Source organism: Protopterus annectens, chromosome 2.part2, assembly GCF_019279795.1.
Source record: "Protopterus annectens isolate FY-2018-M chromosome 2.part2, PAN1.0, whole genome shotgun sequence".
In the NCBI taxonomy this organism is placed as follows: domain Eukaryota; kingdom Metazoa; phylum Chordata; order Ceratodontiformes; family Protopteridae; genus Protopterus; species Protopterus annectens.
Window position 1 is genome coordinate 1,095,608,229 of NC_056730.1, and position 19,313 is coordinate 1,095,627,541.

At 45.0% G+C, this 19,313-nt stretch overlaps 1 protein-coding gene across 1 annotated transcript in view; it reads left to right on the top strand.

Moving 5' to 3' along the window:
• PNPLA7 (patatin like phospholipase domain containing 7) overlaps positions 1-19,313 on the top strand; it is a gene marked incomplete in the record, with an annotated part of 4,152,928 nt that overhangs the window by 386,655 nt on the left and 3,746,960 nt on the right. Inside the window, 1 exon segment of the mRNA XM_044064320.1 lies at positions 5-84. Within this exon segment, the coding sequence (XP_043920255.1) occupies positions 5-84 (80 nt within the window).

Sequence of the window (19,313 nt, forward strand, 5' to 3'; positions counted from 1 at the left end):
TTAGAACAGCAGCCTGAAGCCCCCAAATACCGGTTTAGAAAAAGGGACAAGATGATGTTCTATGGAAGAAAAATTATGAGGAAGGTAAGGTGTCATGGTGAACTATTTCCAAAAATCAAGTGTTGTAAAATTTTCATCCTGTCAGCTCATATTTCCCTATCATGCCTTTGCTTACTGTGCTCATCCATTTTGTGTGTGTGTGTGTGTGTGTGTGTGTGTGTGTGTGTGTGTGTGTGTGTTTTTTAATAAATTGGCCTTTCCCCAAAGTGTAGTTCGAAATGTATAATAATGTGATTTAAAAGTAAACTCTTATTTTGTTGCTAGGTGGATTGGACACTCTAAATTGGCCCTAGGTGTGAGTGCGTGTGTGTGTGTGTGTGCCTTTTGTGGAAGGTTGGGTGCCGGGCTGGCAACTCGACACCATAAAAACTCTACTGCCAATCATGAGCGGACAGGTGATCCGCTGTGTCGACCCCTAACCGGGAAAAGGCATTGCGCATTCACTTAAAAAGCCTAAGAAATGCCACATTGCAGCTATCGGGTGAGTTTCTGTTTCATTAAGGCAAATCTGTCAGTTCTTATCTGAGGCTGAGCATGTAGCCCTGACTGTACTTAATGTTGCAGAGTTTCCTGATCACACAGGAATTGGAATAAGATATAAGAAGAAAGAAGAATGTGCGTAGTAATGTGCGTGTTATTGTACGAGTTATAATTTATCTGTGCATTATTTATTTATTTTTGCATACGTCTGCAGGACTGAGCCTTATTCACTGGTGGCTGATGACTTCAAAGCAAGGGGCAGGGGCTGCATGAAATGACTTTAGTGGGGCTAACTGGAATAGCATAAGACTGCATTACAACAGACCAGTGATCATGGTCTGTGACCAAACAGATGGAGTTATTCTCTTTCGCCAGTAAACTACTTTAGTATTTACCAGCTCATTGTAGTCACTTTAATAACTATGTACACATCAGGTGTTTAACTGCAATCAATAAGGCCAGCTTTATATGAAATGAAGCCTTAGACAAAGGACTGTAATGGCTTCCCTGTTCCACACTAGTCCCCCGTGCACCTTTCCAGTGCCCTTCCCCCTTTTCCCCCCTTTTCACCTTATTCTTGCTGCACACATACAGATAGCTTAATTCTTTCTTGTTTTGATATACTTTGTCTTGTTTTAGCTTCGCTGCATACTTTTAACACATGCTAACTGGCCAAGACACCACTGTATTAAGTTTGGCAGAACTGAATTAAACTGGGTTCTAGAAGTTGCTGGGTCCCCAGAATTCATACGCTCTGCGGTGCATGTTTAAGTATTTTTTTTTTTAATCTGATGATGACCTGAAGAAAAAATCATGAGTAAGGAAAGAAATTCAGTTATTTTTTTTTTTCTTTTAAGGAAAAGTATGCTGTGCTTAAAGCTTAATGCTCAAAGGTAGATAATGACACTTGCTTTGAGAGAATAAACCGTACCTTCTTACTCAAAAAAAAAAAAAAAAAAAAAAAAAAAACCCTTCAACAACCCAGTTTTGGTAAAAACGTCTTTTACTGGTTTAAAAATTACTTGCATGGTAAACCATTTCAAATGTTAACCAACAAAGTGCTATGAGAATTCTGAACACAGGAGTCCCACAAAGTTCAGTCCTAGACCCCGACTATTCTCCCCATTTCATACTGATATTGCATAGGATGTTACCAAACATAATATCATCTATGCAGATAACATTCTACTGCTGAAAGCTCACAAAATACAACAAACTGTGCAAAAAGCAGCCCTTTCTCAATTCACCAACCTCTGTGACTAGCTCCACTATAGTAAATGGCAAATTAACAGCTGTTCATCATTCTTACTGCTGCAATAACCTTTAAGATGTTCATCGTGCATACAGCTGCAGTCATAACAGATGGGTTCTCCTGCCGTCAGGCGGGTCCTCGGTCTGCCGAATTCCAAAGTCTAGGTCCGGCGTCGGTCGTCTTTGCTTCTTCCCTGACGTCAGAGCGCCAGGGGTATAAAAGAACCAGCCGACGCCATTTTCTTTAGTCTTTCTTGCCGCGCGGTGCCCGAAGCAGAAGCAGTTCGCAAATGCCGGTCGGCCAGCTCCTGAAATTACGAAAATTTTGCAACCGAAGTCTTCTTGAAAGCTAAGTACCCCGTTGGAGAAACTTTTCTTGCCTCAGACCGATGTCAGACAAAGTTAATAATTGTATTTCTTGTGGGAAGCAAATACCGCATAAGGATTTTCATTCCCTCTGCATTACTTGCTTAGGCCCAGACCACGACGTCTCGGTCTGTCATTTTTGTGCTACATTCAATAAACGCACTATTAAGCGTCGGGCGGAGTTTGCCCAGCACTATTTTGGCAAAAAATTTAACTATATTATGTCGTCGGATACTCCGACTCCAGTTTTGTCTAAAAAAAATGCAAAGATGAAGACCGACACACGAGGTCCGTGGCCTCTACCGACACCACGCCAAAGCCGACTACAGGTGGTCCGGTTCTCAGCGAGGCGCCTACGCAGCCCCTGCCTACCGACGACACTTCATTGGTGGTGTCTTCTGTGCCCGAGGTCGCAGGCTCCTCGGCTCACACCCCGACTACAGATAATAAAGCCACTCTTGGTGGTGAATCTCAAAATGTAGACAGGTCTGCCTCCTCTCAAGGTGTCTTCAGACCTTCCTCTTCTTTTTCTATCAAGGCTTTCACCAAGTCTGAAGCAGCCATGCATTCTAAGAGACAAGCTCCACAGGGCCCTTCTCCAGGCCCCATGCCTAAAAAACAGATGCTTAAAATGGCTGAGGATTTGATTACTCTTATCAGGGTTCTCACCCCGGACAAAAGGCCCAGAGTGGAGGAAGAATCCCCCTCCTCTGACCAGGCCTCCATTATTTCAGAGCACTCTGATGAACAGGAACATTCTTACTCCCCTTTTGAAGATTCTGATGCTGAGGAGTCCATTCCCTCTGTCTCCCCCCCAGAGGATTACTTATTTGGGGAAACCTTGCATACCTTAAGGGAACACTTCCACTGGGAAGGCCAAGAGTACTCAGATTCCAAGAAAAGGCTTGGGGATTTTCTCTTGCTACCCCAGCACAGGCCTCTGGCTATACCTCCTGTCTTAGACATACTAGATGATGTGTACTCGGAGGCCTGCCTTAACCCGGATTCTTTACCTCCAGCCCCAGTCAAGCCTGACAGGTACTACCGGGTTTCTGACTCACACCAATTTTTATACAAAAGCCATACGGCTGACCCAGAAACTATCTCACAGGGCCCCAAGGGAATTAAGGCCTCCACTGCTAAAAACCCATTACCTTCCGAGAGAGATTCCAGATCTTTAGAAAGGTGGGGAAAAAAGGTATACACCTCGGCCACCTTAACCATGAGGGCATTAAACTGCCAGTTCCATATGCTAAAGTACCAACAGTTTCTGTTATCACAGTTGAGAAGTAAAATTTCACAACCTGAACAACCAGACTTGAAGGAGTTGCAGGATTTGATGCATAGTGCAGAACAAGTGGGTAAACGTACCTTGCATTGTGGTTTTGATGCTCTAGAGGCCTCATGTAGAGCTGCTGTTACAGGATCAGTCATATGTAGACATGCCTGGCTCAAGGAGCAAACCTTACCAGATCATGTCAAAGCAAAATTACTAGATGCCCCTCTACAAAAGGATGTATTGTTTGGTGTTAAAGCTGAGGAGGTATTAAAGAAAATGGAGGGAAAGGCTAAATCAATGCAAACAGTGAAAGATTTTCTACAGGTACAACCTCCACATTTCAGTAGAAATTGGCCTTCCAAAAATTGGTCCTTTCCAGCCACGGACAGACCTCAAAGAGGTAGATACAGGTGCCCGAGGGGCAGAGGGCAATCTCAAGGATCGTTTAGAGGCAGACAATGGCAAGCTCCTACACAAAGAGGTGGTGAGGATAGTTCGCAGCCATTCAGAAAGCAGGCCCAATGACTTTCCTCTTTGCATGCCAAGCAAGGCTCAAATGGCAGCATCCTTAGGCGGAAAACTGGCATTATTTTCAAAAAATTGGCATATTGTCACAAAAGACAAATGGATCCTGGACATTATAAACAGAGGCTACAGATTCCATTTTCACACCCTTCCAAAAATGAGAGGCATGCCAAACCTGCCACACAAAGGGCAGAGGCACAAAGACAAATTTCAGATCTCATGGACATGAAAGCTATTCAAGAGGTACCTACTCACGAACAAGGTCAAGGTTTTTATTCCAGACTATTCCTGGTACCAAGGAAGGGAAAAGATTGGAGACCTATTTTGGACCTATCCATCCTAAACACATTTTTACTCGTACCAAAATTCAAGATGCTCACATTACAGCAGCTTCTTCCCATACTGGGCAAGGAGTCTTGGCTGGTAACATTGGACCTCAAGGAGACATACCTGCATGTCCCAATCAGACAAAATTGCAGAAGATACCTCAGATTTCTTGCAGGTTCAACCCATTATCAATTCTCTGCATTGCCCTTTGGCTTATCTACTGCGCCCAGAGTATTCACGAAATGCCTGGCATCAGTAATTGCCTACTGCAGACTTCAAGGGATACAAATATACCCATATTTGGACGACTGCCTGATCCAAGCGGACAGCAAGCACATACTTCTGAAACATCTGGCTTTTGTAATAATGCTGTTGAATTCTCTGGGATACACAGTCAACAAAAAGAAATCAAGGCTAATACCTTCTCAGAAAATAATTTTCCTGGGTGCCAACTTGGACACAAACACCCAGATGGCCTACCTCACGCCAGAGAAGCAGGGGCAACTAACTCAGTACTTCAGAACACTAGCAAATTTCACCAGGCTGACTGCAAGGAATATCCTGCAGGCTCTGGGTTTCATGGCATCTTGCATCCTACTAATCCCATGTGCAAAGCTGCATATGAGGAAACTTCAGTGGTACCTGAAAAACCTATGGTCTCAACACAGCCACAGTTTGGAAACAATAATACCACTAATTCCATGTCTTCAAAAGGAATTTCTGTGGTGGGCTCAAGAATGCCAAACAAACACAGGATGTCCTTCATGGATGCATCTGCAGTCATAACAACTGGGTTGTCCTGTCGTCAGGCAGCCCTTCGGTCGGCCGGATTCCAAAGTCTGGGTCCGGCTTCGGCTGATGTCGCACTTCACCCGACGTCATCTCTGTTGGTCTTCGGGTATAAAGGCATCAGCCGACGCCATTTTCCCCAGTCTTTCTTGCCGTGGCCTCAAGCAGAAGCTGTTCGCAAGTGCCGGTCGGTCAGATCCAGAGATTACTACTACCGAATACTACCAAGACTTCTAAAAAGCTAAGTACCCCGTTGGGGACTCTTTCTTGCCTCAGCCGATGTCAGAAAAAGTCAATAACTGTTTAACTTGTGGGAAACAAATACCTCATAAAGATTTCCACTCTTACTGTCTGCCTTGCTTAGGCCCAGACCACGACGTAGCAGCCTGTTCGGCCTGTGCTTCCTTCAACCGACGAACGCTAAGGCGTCGGTCGGAGTTTGCTGAACAGTTTTTCGGCTCAGACTTTGTGTACATTATGCCATCGGATCCTCCGACTACCCAAATTGTTAAAAAACGCAAGGAAAAAGACCGACACTCGCGGTCCGCGGTTTCGGCCGAAACCACGGTTAAGCAAGCCGCGAGTGTCTTGGTTTCGTCCGAAACCGAGAAAACTGGTCAATCTTCAGCCGAATCCATGACTGCTACTGTGGCTCCCGCTACTTTACCTGAATCGGCCACAGAAATTTTGCCTACAACTGTGGCTTCTAGTGAGTTATCTGACACCATCCCTTTGGATGTCTCTACCCCAGCACGTGGTGCTGCTAGACCCCCTGCAGCCATGTCTATCAAGGCCTTTGCCAGGGCTAAAGCAGCCAAATCTGCTAAGTCAGTGCCTGTTAAACCTCCCTCACACAGGCCCACTTACAGTTCTCAAATGCTTACTCTGGCAGAAGATTTAATATCCTTAATTAGGGGATCCCAATCTCACCCAGACAGGGCCTCTCAGCCACCAGAAAAGAGACCTAGGACAGAGCCCCCCGAGCCAGTGTCCTCTGATGATTCTGGATGACTCCGACATTGCAGAACAGCCAGAGGATCCTTTTTCTACTTATGAAGACTCTGATGCTGAAGAATCCATTCCAGCTGCCTCTCCACCAGAGGAATTTTCCTTTGGGGAAACCTTACATGCCATGAGAGAGCAATTCCAATGGCAGGGACAAGATTTCTCAGATTCAAGAAAAAGGCTTAGGACTTTTCTGCACTTACCACAACATAGGCCCTTAGCTATTCCTCCTGTTTTGCCTGTTGTGGATGATGCATTTAATGATGTCTGCACTGCTCCTGATTCTTTACCTCCAGCCCCTGCCAAACCTGATAGATTTTACAGGGTACCAGACACTCATCACCACCTATACAAGGCCCCACTGGCGGACCCCGAGACTATTTCCCAGGGGCCTAAGGCAGTAGCCTCGACCACAACAAAAAACCCTATGCCTTCAGAAAGGGAATCCAGGTCTTTAGACAGATGGGGCAAAAAAGTTTACACTTCTGCTACTCTCTCAGCTAGAGCTTTAAACTGTCAGTTTCACATGATACAATACCAAGAGTTTATGCTTGATCAGTTAACTAAAAAGCTATCCTCTGATGACTCTATAGATAAGAAATATGTATTAGAAATTGTAAATAACATACAACAGGTTAGTAACCATTCCTTAAAATGTGGCTATGATGCACTGGAGGCTTCATTTAGATCAGCCATGACTGGCACAGTGATAAGAAGACATGCATGGTTGAAAGAGCAGGTCTTACGGATCATGTTAAAGCTAAGCTATTAGATGCTCCTATGGATAAGGCCAGTTTATTTGGTACACCTGCCCAGCAGGTAATGAAGAAAATGGAAGAAAAGGCAAAATCTGTACAAACAGTTAAAGATTTCTTACAGGTTCAGCCCCCAAGGTTTAGCAGGAACTGGCCTGCCAAAAATTGGTCCTTTCCTGACTCCACAAGATCCCAAAGGGGCAGGAATAGACGTTCCAGAGGCAGAAATCAATCCAGAGGAGGTGCCTACAGAGGACGACAGTGGCAAGGTAATAACAGAGGCACAGACACAACCACTACCACTGCAACAGGACAATCACAATGACTTGACTCTAACTCCGCCTACCAGGGAGCAAATAGCAGCACCATTAGGCGGAAAGTTAGCCTTATTTTCGAAAAATTGGCACTATATCACAAAAGACAAGTGGATTTTGCAAACCATAGACCAAGGTTACCGGTTCCACTTCCACACTTTACCAGTCAAAAGAGGAATGCCAAACCTGCCTCCAAATCAAAAAATAGAAGCTCTACAGCAGATAATGCAATTAACAAAGATGAGAGCTGTGGAAAGAGTACCAATAACAGAACAAGGCAAAGGATTCTACTCCAGACTATTCCTAGTTCCAAGGGGAGACCTATTCTCGATCTGTCCATCTTAAACACATACATAATTGTCCCAAAATTCAAAATGCTGACCCTACAGCAACTTCTTCCCATGCTGGGCAAGGAGTGTTGGCTGGTAACTCTAGATCTCAAGGAGGCATACCTGCACGTCCCCATTCGACCAAATTGCAGAAGATACCTCAGATTTCTTGCAGGATCAGAGCATTATCAATTCTCAGCATTGCCCTTTGGCTTATCTACTGCGCCCAGAGTATTCACAAAATGCCTGGCATCAGTAATCGCACACTGCAGACTACAGGGAATCCAGATTTATCCATACCTGAACGACTGCCTGCTACAAGCGGACAACAAAAGCAAGCTGACAACAGATTTACAAAGGGTCATTTACTTGCTACAAGCCCTGGGAATACACAGTCAATTTACAAAAGTCAAGGCTGATACCATCCCAAACAAGGACATTCTTGGGCGCGGAATTGGACACAGTAAAACAAATGGCATTCCTAACTGCAGAAAAACAAAAAGAACTCCCTCTTTACTTCTTGGCATTAACAAAACAGAACAAGCTAACAGCAAGAAAAGTTCTGCAGGTCTTGGGCTTCATGGCATCATGCATAATCTTGGTCCCACATGCCAGACTGCATATGAGAAAACTACAGTGGTACCTAAAGAATTTATGGTCCCAACACAGGCACAGCCTAGAAGCAGAAATACCACTAATCCCATGCCTAAAACAGGAGTTCCTATGGTGGGCTCAAGCATGCCAGTCAAACCCAGGCCTACCCTTCCACAACTTTCGAGCAAGCCAAACCATCACAACAGACGCCTCAGACCTAGGATGGGGGGCACACATGCTGGACAAATGCGTACAAGGATTGTGGACTCAGGACCAGCTACACCTGCACATCAACCAAAAAGAAATGCTGGCAGTAAAACTGGCAATCCAAAAATTCAAACCATTTCTCAAAGAAGTCCATTTGATGATAAGGACAGACAACACCACAGTCATGTGGTACATCAACAAACAGGGAGGCACTCATTCATACCCCCTATGCAGAATGACTTTGGACCTTTGGAACCTGGCACTCAGCTACAACATCCAGTTACAGGCAATATTTGTACCGGGAAAGGAGAACACTCTAGCAGACATGTTAAGCAGAACCACCTCAGATGCTCACGAATGGATGCTACACCCGGACATCTTCAAGACCATCACAAAGAAATGGGGAATGCCACAGATAGATCTATTCGCTTCCCCTCTCAATCACCAGCTCAAAAAATTCTGCACAAGGACATTCCACCCACTTGCATGGAAGGTGGATTCGCTCTCCTTCAGCTGGAAAGGTCTGACAGCATATGCATTTCCACCTCTTCCTTTGATATACAGGGTATTACTAAAAATCAAGGAGGAACGTCCAAGGATAATCCTGATAGCTCCGAACTGGCCAAGACAACATTGGTACCCATTGCTGAGGAGCATGTCTCGGGAGAAAATGTGGTCAATACCCCTGATGCCTTTGATGTTAACTCAGAACAACTACAGCATCATGCATCCAAACCTAAAAACTTTGCAACTGACTGCATGGAACATCACATAGCAGCAACTAATCCAGATCTTTCCCAAAGGGTTAAAGACATTATCCTTGAAGCCCGCAGACCTTCAACAAGACGGAACTATGCAGGAAAATGGAAAAGGTTTGTCATTTGGAGTGCTGAAAGAGGAAAAGATGTGTCGAATATAGATATTGCTAACATTCTGGAGTATTTGGCAGAGCTTCTACATACAGGCCTGTCCTATTCCTCCATCAAGATACATGCATCAGCTATTTCAGCAGAATACAGCTTTGATCCACCTGTCTTTTCACATCCTCTACTCAGGCAGATGTTCTTCATCTCACATTGCTGCAGTCCTTACATATGGGTAGTCCGCTGTCCTCGGTCAGCCCGAATACCAAAGTATTAGGCTGACGTCGGTCAAGGCGCTTAAAGCTGACATCAGGACGTCAGGGTACAAAAGCGCATGACCGATGTCATATCCTCAGTCTTTTTTGCCGCATGGTCCGATGCAGAAGCAGCGTTGCAAGTGCCGTTCGGCGTTCTGAAATTTTTCGAGTTCGGAGTTTCAGACCGAATCCAAGTTGGCTAAGTACCCCGTTGGGGATTATTTTGTTTTTTTCTTGCCTCAGTATTGTACTGGATGTCAGAAAAAGTGAATAATTGTATTTCTTGTGGGAAACAGATACCGCATAGGGATTATCATTCTTTGTGCATTCCTTGTTTGGGGCCTGAGCACGACGTAGTCGGGTGTCGCTTTTGTGCTAGGTTCAATAAGCACTATTAGCGAAGGTTAGATTGTGCTAGGTTGGTCTTCGCAAGCGGTGCAATTATAATATGCCGCCGGATTCTCCGCGCCCGCTTCCAGAAGCGCAAAGACAAAACAGTTAAACCCAGGCAAGATGAGTCGTCCGTTCCGGACGCCGGTTCTTTAGAGGCTTCAGTGGAACCGTGGGTCCGACGGAGACTTCTTTAGAGTCTCAGGGGAGACTTTAATTTTGCAGGATGTGGCCTCTCTTGAGGCAGGGCAGGCTGAAGGGGCTTCTCAGGTTACTGTACTCCCCTCCCTTCCCAGAGTGGTTAGGCCCTCTCCTTCTGTTTCCAAGGCTTCTCCCAGGGGCAGGCCAGGTTTAGCATCTGTTGGTGTCACTCCTAGTTCAGCAGGGTCTGTGCCTAAGAAGCACATGCTTAAAATGGCAGAAGATTTGATTACTCTGATTAGAGGTTCTTTGCCCCCTCCTGATAAGAGGCCTAGGGTGGAGCCAGAGTTGGGAAGTTTTGAACAGGCTTCAGATGTTTCAGAGTCTTCGGCTGAAGACTTACAGGAGTACTCTCCTTATTCTGATTCTGATGCAGAAGATTCCACTCCTTCTGCTTCTCCTCCAGAGGATTTTTCTTTTTCAGAGACACTTCACTCTATGAGGGAGCATTTTAAGTGGGAAGGTCAAGACTTCTCTGATTCTCGGAAAAGGCTTAGGAATTTTTGCTTTTACCTCAACATAGGCCCTTAGCTATTCCACCTGTTCTGGATGTTGTGCAGGATGTGTTTTCAGAGGCTTCGCTTAATCCTGATTCTCTGCCTCCTGCGCCTGTTAAACCAGATAGGTATTACAGGGTGCCTGAGGCTCATAAATATCTTTATAAGAATCCTAGGGCGGACCCAGAAACTATTAGTCAGGGACCCAAGGGTGTCAAGGCCTCTGTTGTAAAAAATCCGGTTCCTCTAGATAAAGAGGCCAGAGCTTTGGATAGATGGGGAAAGAAGGTCTATACTTCTTCTACCTTAGCAATGAGGGCTTTGAATTGCCAGTTTCATATGTTGAAATATCAAAACTTTCTTCTTTCTCAATTGAAATCTAAGGTGGATGCTCTGGCAGAAGGCATTGAGTGTAAAGAATTACAAGATTTGGTGCATGTCTCTGAGCAGGTTGGTAAGCATTCTTTACAATGTGGTTTTGATGCTGTGCAGGCCTCGTCTAGGGTGGCTGCCACTGGTTCAGTTCTTCGCAGGCACGCCTGGCTGAAGGATCAGAATTTTTCTGACCATGTTAAAACAAGGATTTTGGATGCTCCTTTGCAGTCTGAAGTGTTGTTTGGTCCACCTGTGGAATCAGTCTTGAAGAAAATGGAGGACAAGGCTAAGTCTATGCAGACTGTTAAGGATTTTTTGCAAGTTCAGCCTCCAAAGTTTAGTAGGAATTGGCCTGCTAAGGGGTGGACGTATCCTTCTTATGATTCTCAGTCTAGGGGTAGATCTAGACGTGGTAGGGGCAGAGCACAGAGTTCCTTCAGACCTAGAACTGGGAGTTCACCTGCACAATCTTCGAGTGAGGGTAGGGGCCAGTCCTTTCGTAAACAGGCCCAATGACCTACTTTTTCAGCTGCCAGATCCCTCTTTCCTGGCGGCACCTTTGGGAGGAAGGTTGGCACTTTTCAAGGAAATTTTAATTACCCAAGACAAGTGGGTACTGGATATCATACACCGAGGTTACAAGTTTTATTTCCATACCTTGCCTCCTTTCAAAGGCATGCCAGACGTTCCTCCTCAGCAAAGACTAGAAGCTCACAACCAAATTTCTCTTCTACTTCAAATAGGAGCTATACAACCGGTCCCTCTGCCAGAAGTGGGCCTAGGATTTTATTCTCGCCTGTTTCTAGTACCAAAGAAAGGGGACACGTGGAGACCCATTTTGGACTTATCTATCCTCAACACATATCTGGACATTCCCAAGTTCAAAATGTTGACGTTACAGCAGCTTTTACCTCTGCTGGGCAAAGATCACTGGATGGTGACTCTGGATCTCAAGGAGGCTTATCTTCATGTTCCTATCAGGCCCAGTTGCAGGAAGTATCTGCGCTGGCTGGGACTTTTCATTATCAGTTCTCTGCATTGCCCTTTGGCTTATCTACTGCGCCCAGAGTGTTCACGAAGGTTCTGGCTCCAGTGGTAGCTTTCTTCAGGCTAAGAGGAATACAAATCTGTCCTTATTTGGACGATTGCCTGATTCTTGCTCAAGGAAAGGACGAACTTCTTCATCATCTACAGTATGTGATGGCAGTGTTAAGATGCCTAGGGTATTCTGTGAACGAAATAAAGTCCAGTCTAGTACCCTCTCAGGACATGTGCTTTCTGGGTGTGAGACTGAATACAGCATCCCAGATGGCCTTTTTGACCCCGGACAAACAAAAGAATCTTTCTCTTTATTTCCATCAATTGTCTCGTCAGTCCAGGCTGACTGCAAGGACAGTCCTTCAAGCCTTGGGGTTCATGGCATCTTGTATTCTGGTACTTCCCAATGCCAAACTGCATATGAGGAAGCTACAATGGTATCTCAAAAATGTGTGGACGCAACACTGCCAAGATATGGACACTGTCATTCAGATAATACCTTGCATTCAAAAGGAATTTTTGTGGTGGGCTCAGGAATGTCACCTAAACAAGGGACTCTCTGTGACCCGACCAGAGGCGAGTCAGATTCTAACGACAGATGCCTCGGACAAAGCTTGGGGAGCTCATCTAAATGGAAAATGGGTACAAGACACGTGGCCTGCCAGACTTCAACATTTACATATCAACTTGAAGGAGATGTTGGCAGTCCAATTTGCATTGATAGCTTTCAAGGATTTACTTCTTCCAGGGCAGGTGTTGATTCAAACAGACAACACAACTGTCATGTGGTACATCAACAAGCAAGGGGGGACACACTCATATCCTCTATGCAGACAAGCAATGATTTTGTGGGAGACTGCTCTCAGTTTGCAGCTAAATCTTCAGGCAAGGTTTCTGCCAGGAGCACAGAACTCCTTAGCAGATGTGTTGAGCAGACAAATTATGGATCCCCACGAGTGGAAATTGGATCCTCATGTATTTCAAAAATTGACAGTGTTATGGGGAACTCCAGACATAGATCTGTTCGCTTCTCCACTAAATTACCAGCTGCCAAAGTTTTGCACTTAAAAGGTTTCATCCCACAGCTTGGAAAGTGGATGCTCTCTCATTCAATTGGAGCAATCTTCACGTGTATGCCTTTCCACCACTGCCTCTCCTCCCAAAGGTACTCCTGAAGGTCAGACAGGACAAGCCAACCATGATTTTAATAGCTCCGGATTGGCCTCGACAGCACTGGTACCCATTACTGAGAAGTCTGGTACGGGAGCCTCCATGGCCTTTGCCTTCGATTCCACACCTGCTGTCTCAGGAGAACAGTCATTTACTCAATGTCAAACTTCACTCTCTACATCTAACAGCCTGGCATATTCTGTTTTAAACCCTGGAGGGTCTCAGCTTCCACAACAAGTTTTGAATGTTATTTTGGAGGCCAGAAGGCCTAGTACAAGGAAAGTTTACACAGATAAATGGAGGAGATTTTTTAATTTGGAGTACAGCAAAGGACTTTGATGTTTCTAAACCTAACTTAAGTGTTGCTCTTCAATACCTTACTGAGTTATTGGACAAAGGTTTGTCCTTCTCCTCTATAAAGGTTCATGCTGCAGCAATTTCTGCTCACTATGACTGTGACCCACTATTATTTTCTCATCCTTTGTTTAAGCAATTCCTTAGAGGGGCAAAGAATATAAGACCCCCCACGTAGAGCTCCTACTCCTGCTTGGGATCTCAATTTTGTGTTTGAGAACTCACTCTACAGCCTTTTGAGCCTGCAGCGACTGCCGAGTTGAAATATTTATCATGGAAGACTGCTTTTTTGTTGGCCATTACATCTGCGAGAAGGGTTTCTGAATTACAGGCCCTTATGGCGGTTGAGCCTTTCTTAATTTTCCACAAGGATAGGGTGTCTTTGCGTACTAACCCTTCCTTTATGCCTAAAGTGGTTTCTAGTGTGGCTTTAAACCAAACGATTCATTTGCCTACTTTTTATGCAAACCCCCAAAATAAAGGGGAGAAGATTTTGCACACTTTGGATATACACAGGCAGTTGCGATATTATTTGAACAGAACAAAAGGGTTCAGGCAGTCTCAGCAGTTGTTTGTTTCATTTGCTTTGTGTTCTCAGGGCAAACCTGTTTCAAAACAAACTATTTCTAAGTGGATTGGTTTTTGTATTGCTTTCTGTTATTCCCATCATGGTAAGGAGATTCCATCTGGGATTAGGCCTCATTCCACTAGGGCTACTGCCACTTCTACAGCTTTTTTAAGGGGGGTGGCTACTAAGGATATTTTGGAGGCAGCTACTTGGAGTTCAGTGCATACTTTCTCTAAGCATTACCACCTTCCACTTTACTTTAAATCTAGGGCTGGATTTGCCACTGCAATTTTACAGGGCATTTTGGCAGCTCCGAATGCTTTATAGATGTTCTTCATCTCACATTGCTGCAGTCCTAACACTTGGGTAGTCCGCTGTCCCTCGGTCGGCCCGAATATCAGAGTATAAGGCTGACGTCGGTCAAGGCGCATTTGACTGACATCAGAACGTCAGGGTACAAATGCGCATGACCGACGTCATATCCTCAGTCTTTTTTGCCGCATGGTCCGATGCAGAAGCAGTGTTGCAAGTGCCGTTCGGCGTTCTGAAATTTTTCGAATTCGGAGTTTCAGACCGAAGTCAGAGTTGGTTAAGTACCCAGTTGGGGAATATTTTGGTTTTTTCTTGCCTCAGTGGTTTACCGGATGTCAGAAAAAGTGAATAACTGTATTTCTTGTGGGAAACAGATACCGCATAGGGATTACCATAATTTGTGTATACCTTGTTTGGGACCTGAGCACGACGTTGTTGGGTGTCGCTTTTGTGCTAGGTTCAATAAATGCACTATTAAGCGAAGGTTAGATTGTGCCAGGTTGGTCTTTGGGAAGCGGTGCAATTACAATATGCCGTCGGATGCTCCGGCCCGCTTCCTCAAAGAAGCGCAAAGACAAGGCAGTCAAACCTAGGTTAGAGGAGTCGTCCGAACCGGACGCCGGTTCTTTAGAGCGCCAGTGGAACCGGTGGTTCCGACGGAGGCCTCTCTGGAGTCCCAGGGAGAAACTTTGATTTTACAGGATGTGGCCTCCCAGGAGGCAGGTCAGGCTGCAGGGGCTTCTCAGATAACTGTACTCCCCTCCCTTCCTAAGGTGTCTAGGCCCTCTCTTTCTGTTTCCAAGGCTTCTCCTAGAGGCAGGTCTAGTTTAGCTTCTGTGGGTGTCACTCCTAGTTCTTCAGGTTCTGTGCCCAAGAAGCACATGCTTAAAATGGCAGAAGATTTAATTACTTTAATTAGAGGCTCTATGCCCCCTCCTGATAAGAGGCCTAGGATGGAACCAGTGTTGGGGGATTATGAGCAGGCTTCGGATGTGTCTGAGTCTTCGGCTGAAGACTTGCAGGAGTATTCTCCTTATTCGGATTCTGATGTGGATGATTCTACTCCTTCTGCTTCTCCTCCTGAGGATTTTTCTTTTCAGAGACTCTTCATTCCATGAGAGAGCATTTTAAATGGGAAGGTCAGGACTTCTCTGATTCCAGGAAAAGGCTTAGGGAATTTTGTTTTACCCCAGCATAGGCCTTTGGCTATACCTCCTGTTCTGAATGGGGTGGAAGGTGTGTTTCCAGAGGCTTCTCTTAATCCAGATTCTTTGGCTCCTGCCTGTTAAACCAGATAGGTATTACAGGGTGCCTGAAGCTCATAAGTATCTTTTAAGAGTCCTAGGGCAGACCCAGAAACTGTTAGCCAGGGGCCTAAGGGTGTTAAGGCTTCTGTTGTCAAGAATCCGGTTCCTGCAGATAAAGAGGCTAGGGCCTTGGATAGATGGGGAAAGAAAGTTTATACTTCTTCCACTCTTGCCATGAGAGCTTTGAATTGCCAGTTTCACATGTTGAAATATCAGAATTATCTCCTTTCACAATTGAAGTCTAAGGTTGATGCTCTGGCGGAAGGTATTGATTGTAAAGAGTTACAAGATTTAGTGCATGTTTCTGAACAGGTGGGTAAGCATTCTTTGCAATGTGGTTTTGATGCTGTACAGGCCTCGTCTAGGGTGGCTGCCACTGGGTCAGTTCTTCGCAGGCATGCCTGGCTGAGGGATCAAAATTTATCTGACCATGTTAAAACAAGGATTTTGGATGCTCCTTTACAATCTGATGTCTTGTTTGGTTCTCCTGTTGAAGCAGTTTTAAAGAAAATGGAAGACAAGGCTAAGTCTATGCAGACTGTTAAAGATTTTTGCAGGTTCAGCCTCCAAAGTTTAGTAGAAATTGGCCTACTAAGGGGTGGACGTATCCTTCTTATGATTCCCAGTCTAGGGGTAGATCTAGACGTGGCAGGGCAGAGGTCAGGGCTCTTTCAGGCCTAGAACAGGGAGTTCTCCTGCACAGTCTTGGTGAGGGCAGGGGTCAGTCCTTTCGTAAACAGACCCAATGACCTACCTTTTCAGCTGCCAGAACCTTCTGCCTGGCAGCACCTTTGGGAGGAAGGTTGGCACTTTTCAAAGAAAATTGGAGTATAATTACCCAAGACAGATGGGTATTGGATATCATACACCACGGTTACAGGTTTTATTTCCATACCTTGCCTCCTTTCAAAGGCATGCCAGACATTCCTCCTCAACAAAGAATAGAGGCTCACAAGCAGATTTCTCTGTTACTCCAAATAGGGGCCATACAGCCGGTTCCTATGCCAGAAAGGGGCCTAGGATTTTATTCTCGCCTGTTCCTAGTACCAAAAAAGGGGAACACGTGGAGACCAATTTTGGATTTATCTATCCTCAACACTTATCTGGACATTCCCAAGTTCAAAATGTTGACGTTACAACAGCTTTTACCTCTACTGGGCAAGGATCACTGGATGGTAACTTTGGATCTCAAGGAGGCTTACCTCCATGTTCCTATCAGACTAAGTTGCAGGAAGTATCTGCGTTTTCGGACTGGGACTTCTCACTATCAGTTCTCTGCATTGCCCTTTGGCTTATCTACTGCGCCCAGAGTATTCACGAAAGTTCTGGCTCTAGTGATAGCTTTCTTCAGGCTAAAAGGGATACAAATCTATCCTTATTTGGACGATTGCCTGATTCTGGCTCAAGGAAGGGACGAGCTTCTTCATCATTTGGATTATGTGATAGCAGTGCTAAGATGCCTGGGGTATTCTGTGAACGAAATAAAGTCCAGTCTTGTACCCTCTCAAGACATGTGCTTTCTGGGTGTAAGACTGAATACAGCATCCCAGATGGCCTTTTTAACCCCGGACAAACAAAAGAATCTTTCCCTTTACTTCCATCAACTATCTCTTCAGTCCGGGCTGACTGCAAGGACAGTCCTTCAAGCCTTAGGGTTCATGGCATCTTGTATTCTGGTGCTTCCCAATGCCAAACTGCATATGAGGAAGCTGCAATGGTATCTCAAAAATGTATGGACACAGCACTGCCAGGATCTGGACACTGTCATTCAAATAATACCTTGCATTCAAAAGGAATTTTTGTGGTGGGCTCAGGAATGTCACCTAAACAAGGGACTCTCTGTGACCCGGCCAGAGGCGAGTCAGATTTTAACGACAGATGCCTCAGACAAAGCTTGGGGAGCTCATCTAAATGGAAAGTGGATACAAGACAAGTGGCCTGTCAGACTACAGCATCTACATATCAACTTGAAGGAGATGTTAGCAGTCCAGTTTGCATTAATAGCTTTCAAGGATTTACTTCTTCCAGGGCAGGTGTTGATTCTAACAGACAACACAACTGTCATGTGGTACATCAACAAGCAGGAGGGTACACATTCTTATCCTCTATGCAGGCAAGCAATGATTTTGTGGGAGACTGCTCTCAGTTTACAACTAAATCTTCAGGCAAGGTTTCTGCCGGAGCACAGAACTCCTTAGCAGATGTGTTAAGCAGACAAATCATGGATCCCCACGAGTGGAAACTGGATCTTCATGTATTTCAGAAATTGACAGTGTCATGGGGAACTCCAGACATAGATCTGTTCGCTTCTCCACTAAACCACCAGCTGCCAAAGTTTTGCACGAAGAGGTTTCATCCCACAGCTTGGAAAGTGGATGCTCTTTCTTTCAGTTGGAAAAATCTTCATGTGTATGCCTTTCCACCTCTGCCTCTCCTCCCAAAGGTACTTCTGAAGGTCAGACAGGACAAGCCAAGGATGATTTTGATAGCTCCAGATTGGCCTCGACAGCACTGGTACCCATTACTGAGAAGTCTAGCACGGAAGCCTCCATGGCTTTTGCCTTTGATTCCACACCTGTTGTCCCAGGAGGACAGTCATTTGCTCAATGTCAAACTTCACTCTCTTCACCTGACAGCCTGGCATATTCTGTTTTGAACCATAGAGGGTCTCATCTTCCACAACAAGTTTTGAATGTGATTTTGGAAGCTAGAAGGCCTAGTACAAGGAAAGTGTACGCAGATAAATGGAAGAGATTTTTGTTTTGGAGTGCAGCAAAGGATTTGGATGTTTCTGAGCCTAATTTAAGTGTGGCTCTTCAATATCTTACTGAGTTATTGGACAAAGGTTTGTCCTTCTCTTCTATTAAGATTCATGCTGCAGCAATTTCAGCTCACTACGACTGTGACCCACCATTGTTTTCTCATCCTTTGTTCAAGCAATTTCTTAGAGGGGCAAAGAATATAAGACCCCCACGAAGAGCTCCTACTCCTGCTTGGGATCTCAATTTTGTGTTGGAGAAACTCACTCTATAACCTTTTGAGCCTGCAGCTACTGCTGAGTTGAAATATTTGTCATGGAAGACTGCTTTTTTGTTGGCCATTATCTCTGCAAGAAGGGTTTCTGAATTGCAGGCCCTTATGGCAGTTGAGCCTTTCTTAATTTTCCATAAGGATAGGGTATCTTTACGTACTAATCCTTCCTTTATGCCTAAAGTGGTTTCTAGTGTGGCTTTAAACCAAACTATTCATTTGCCTACTTTTTATGCAAATCCCCAAAATAAAGGGGAAAAGATTTTGCACACTTTAGATGTACACAGGCAGTTGCGATATTATTTGGACAGAACTAAAGGGTTCAGGCAATCTCAGCAGTTATTAGTTTCTTTTGCTTTGTGTTCTCAGGGCAAGCCCGTGTCAAAACAAACTATTTCTAAGTGGATTGGGTTTTGCATTGCTTTCTGTTATTCCCATCATGGCAAAGAGATTCCAGCTGGGATTAGGCCTCATTCCACTAGGGCTACTGCCACTTCAACAGCTTTTTTGGGGGGGGTGGCAACTAAGGATATTTTGGAGGCAGCTACTTGGAGTTCAGTGCATACTTTCTCTAGGCATTACCACCTTCCACTGTACTCTAAATCCAGGGCTGGTTTTGCCACTGCTGTTTTGCAGGGCATTTTGGCAGCTCCTGCTTCATTATAGTTTA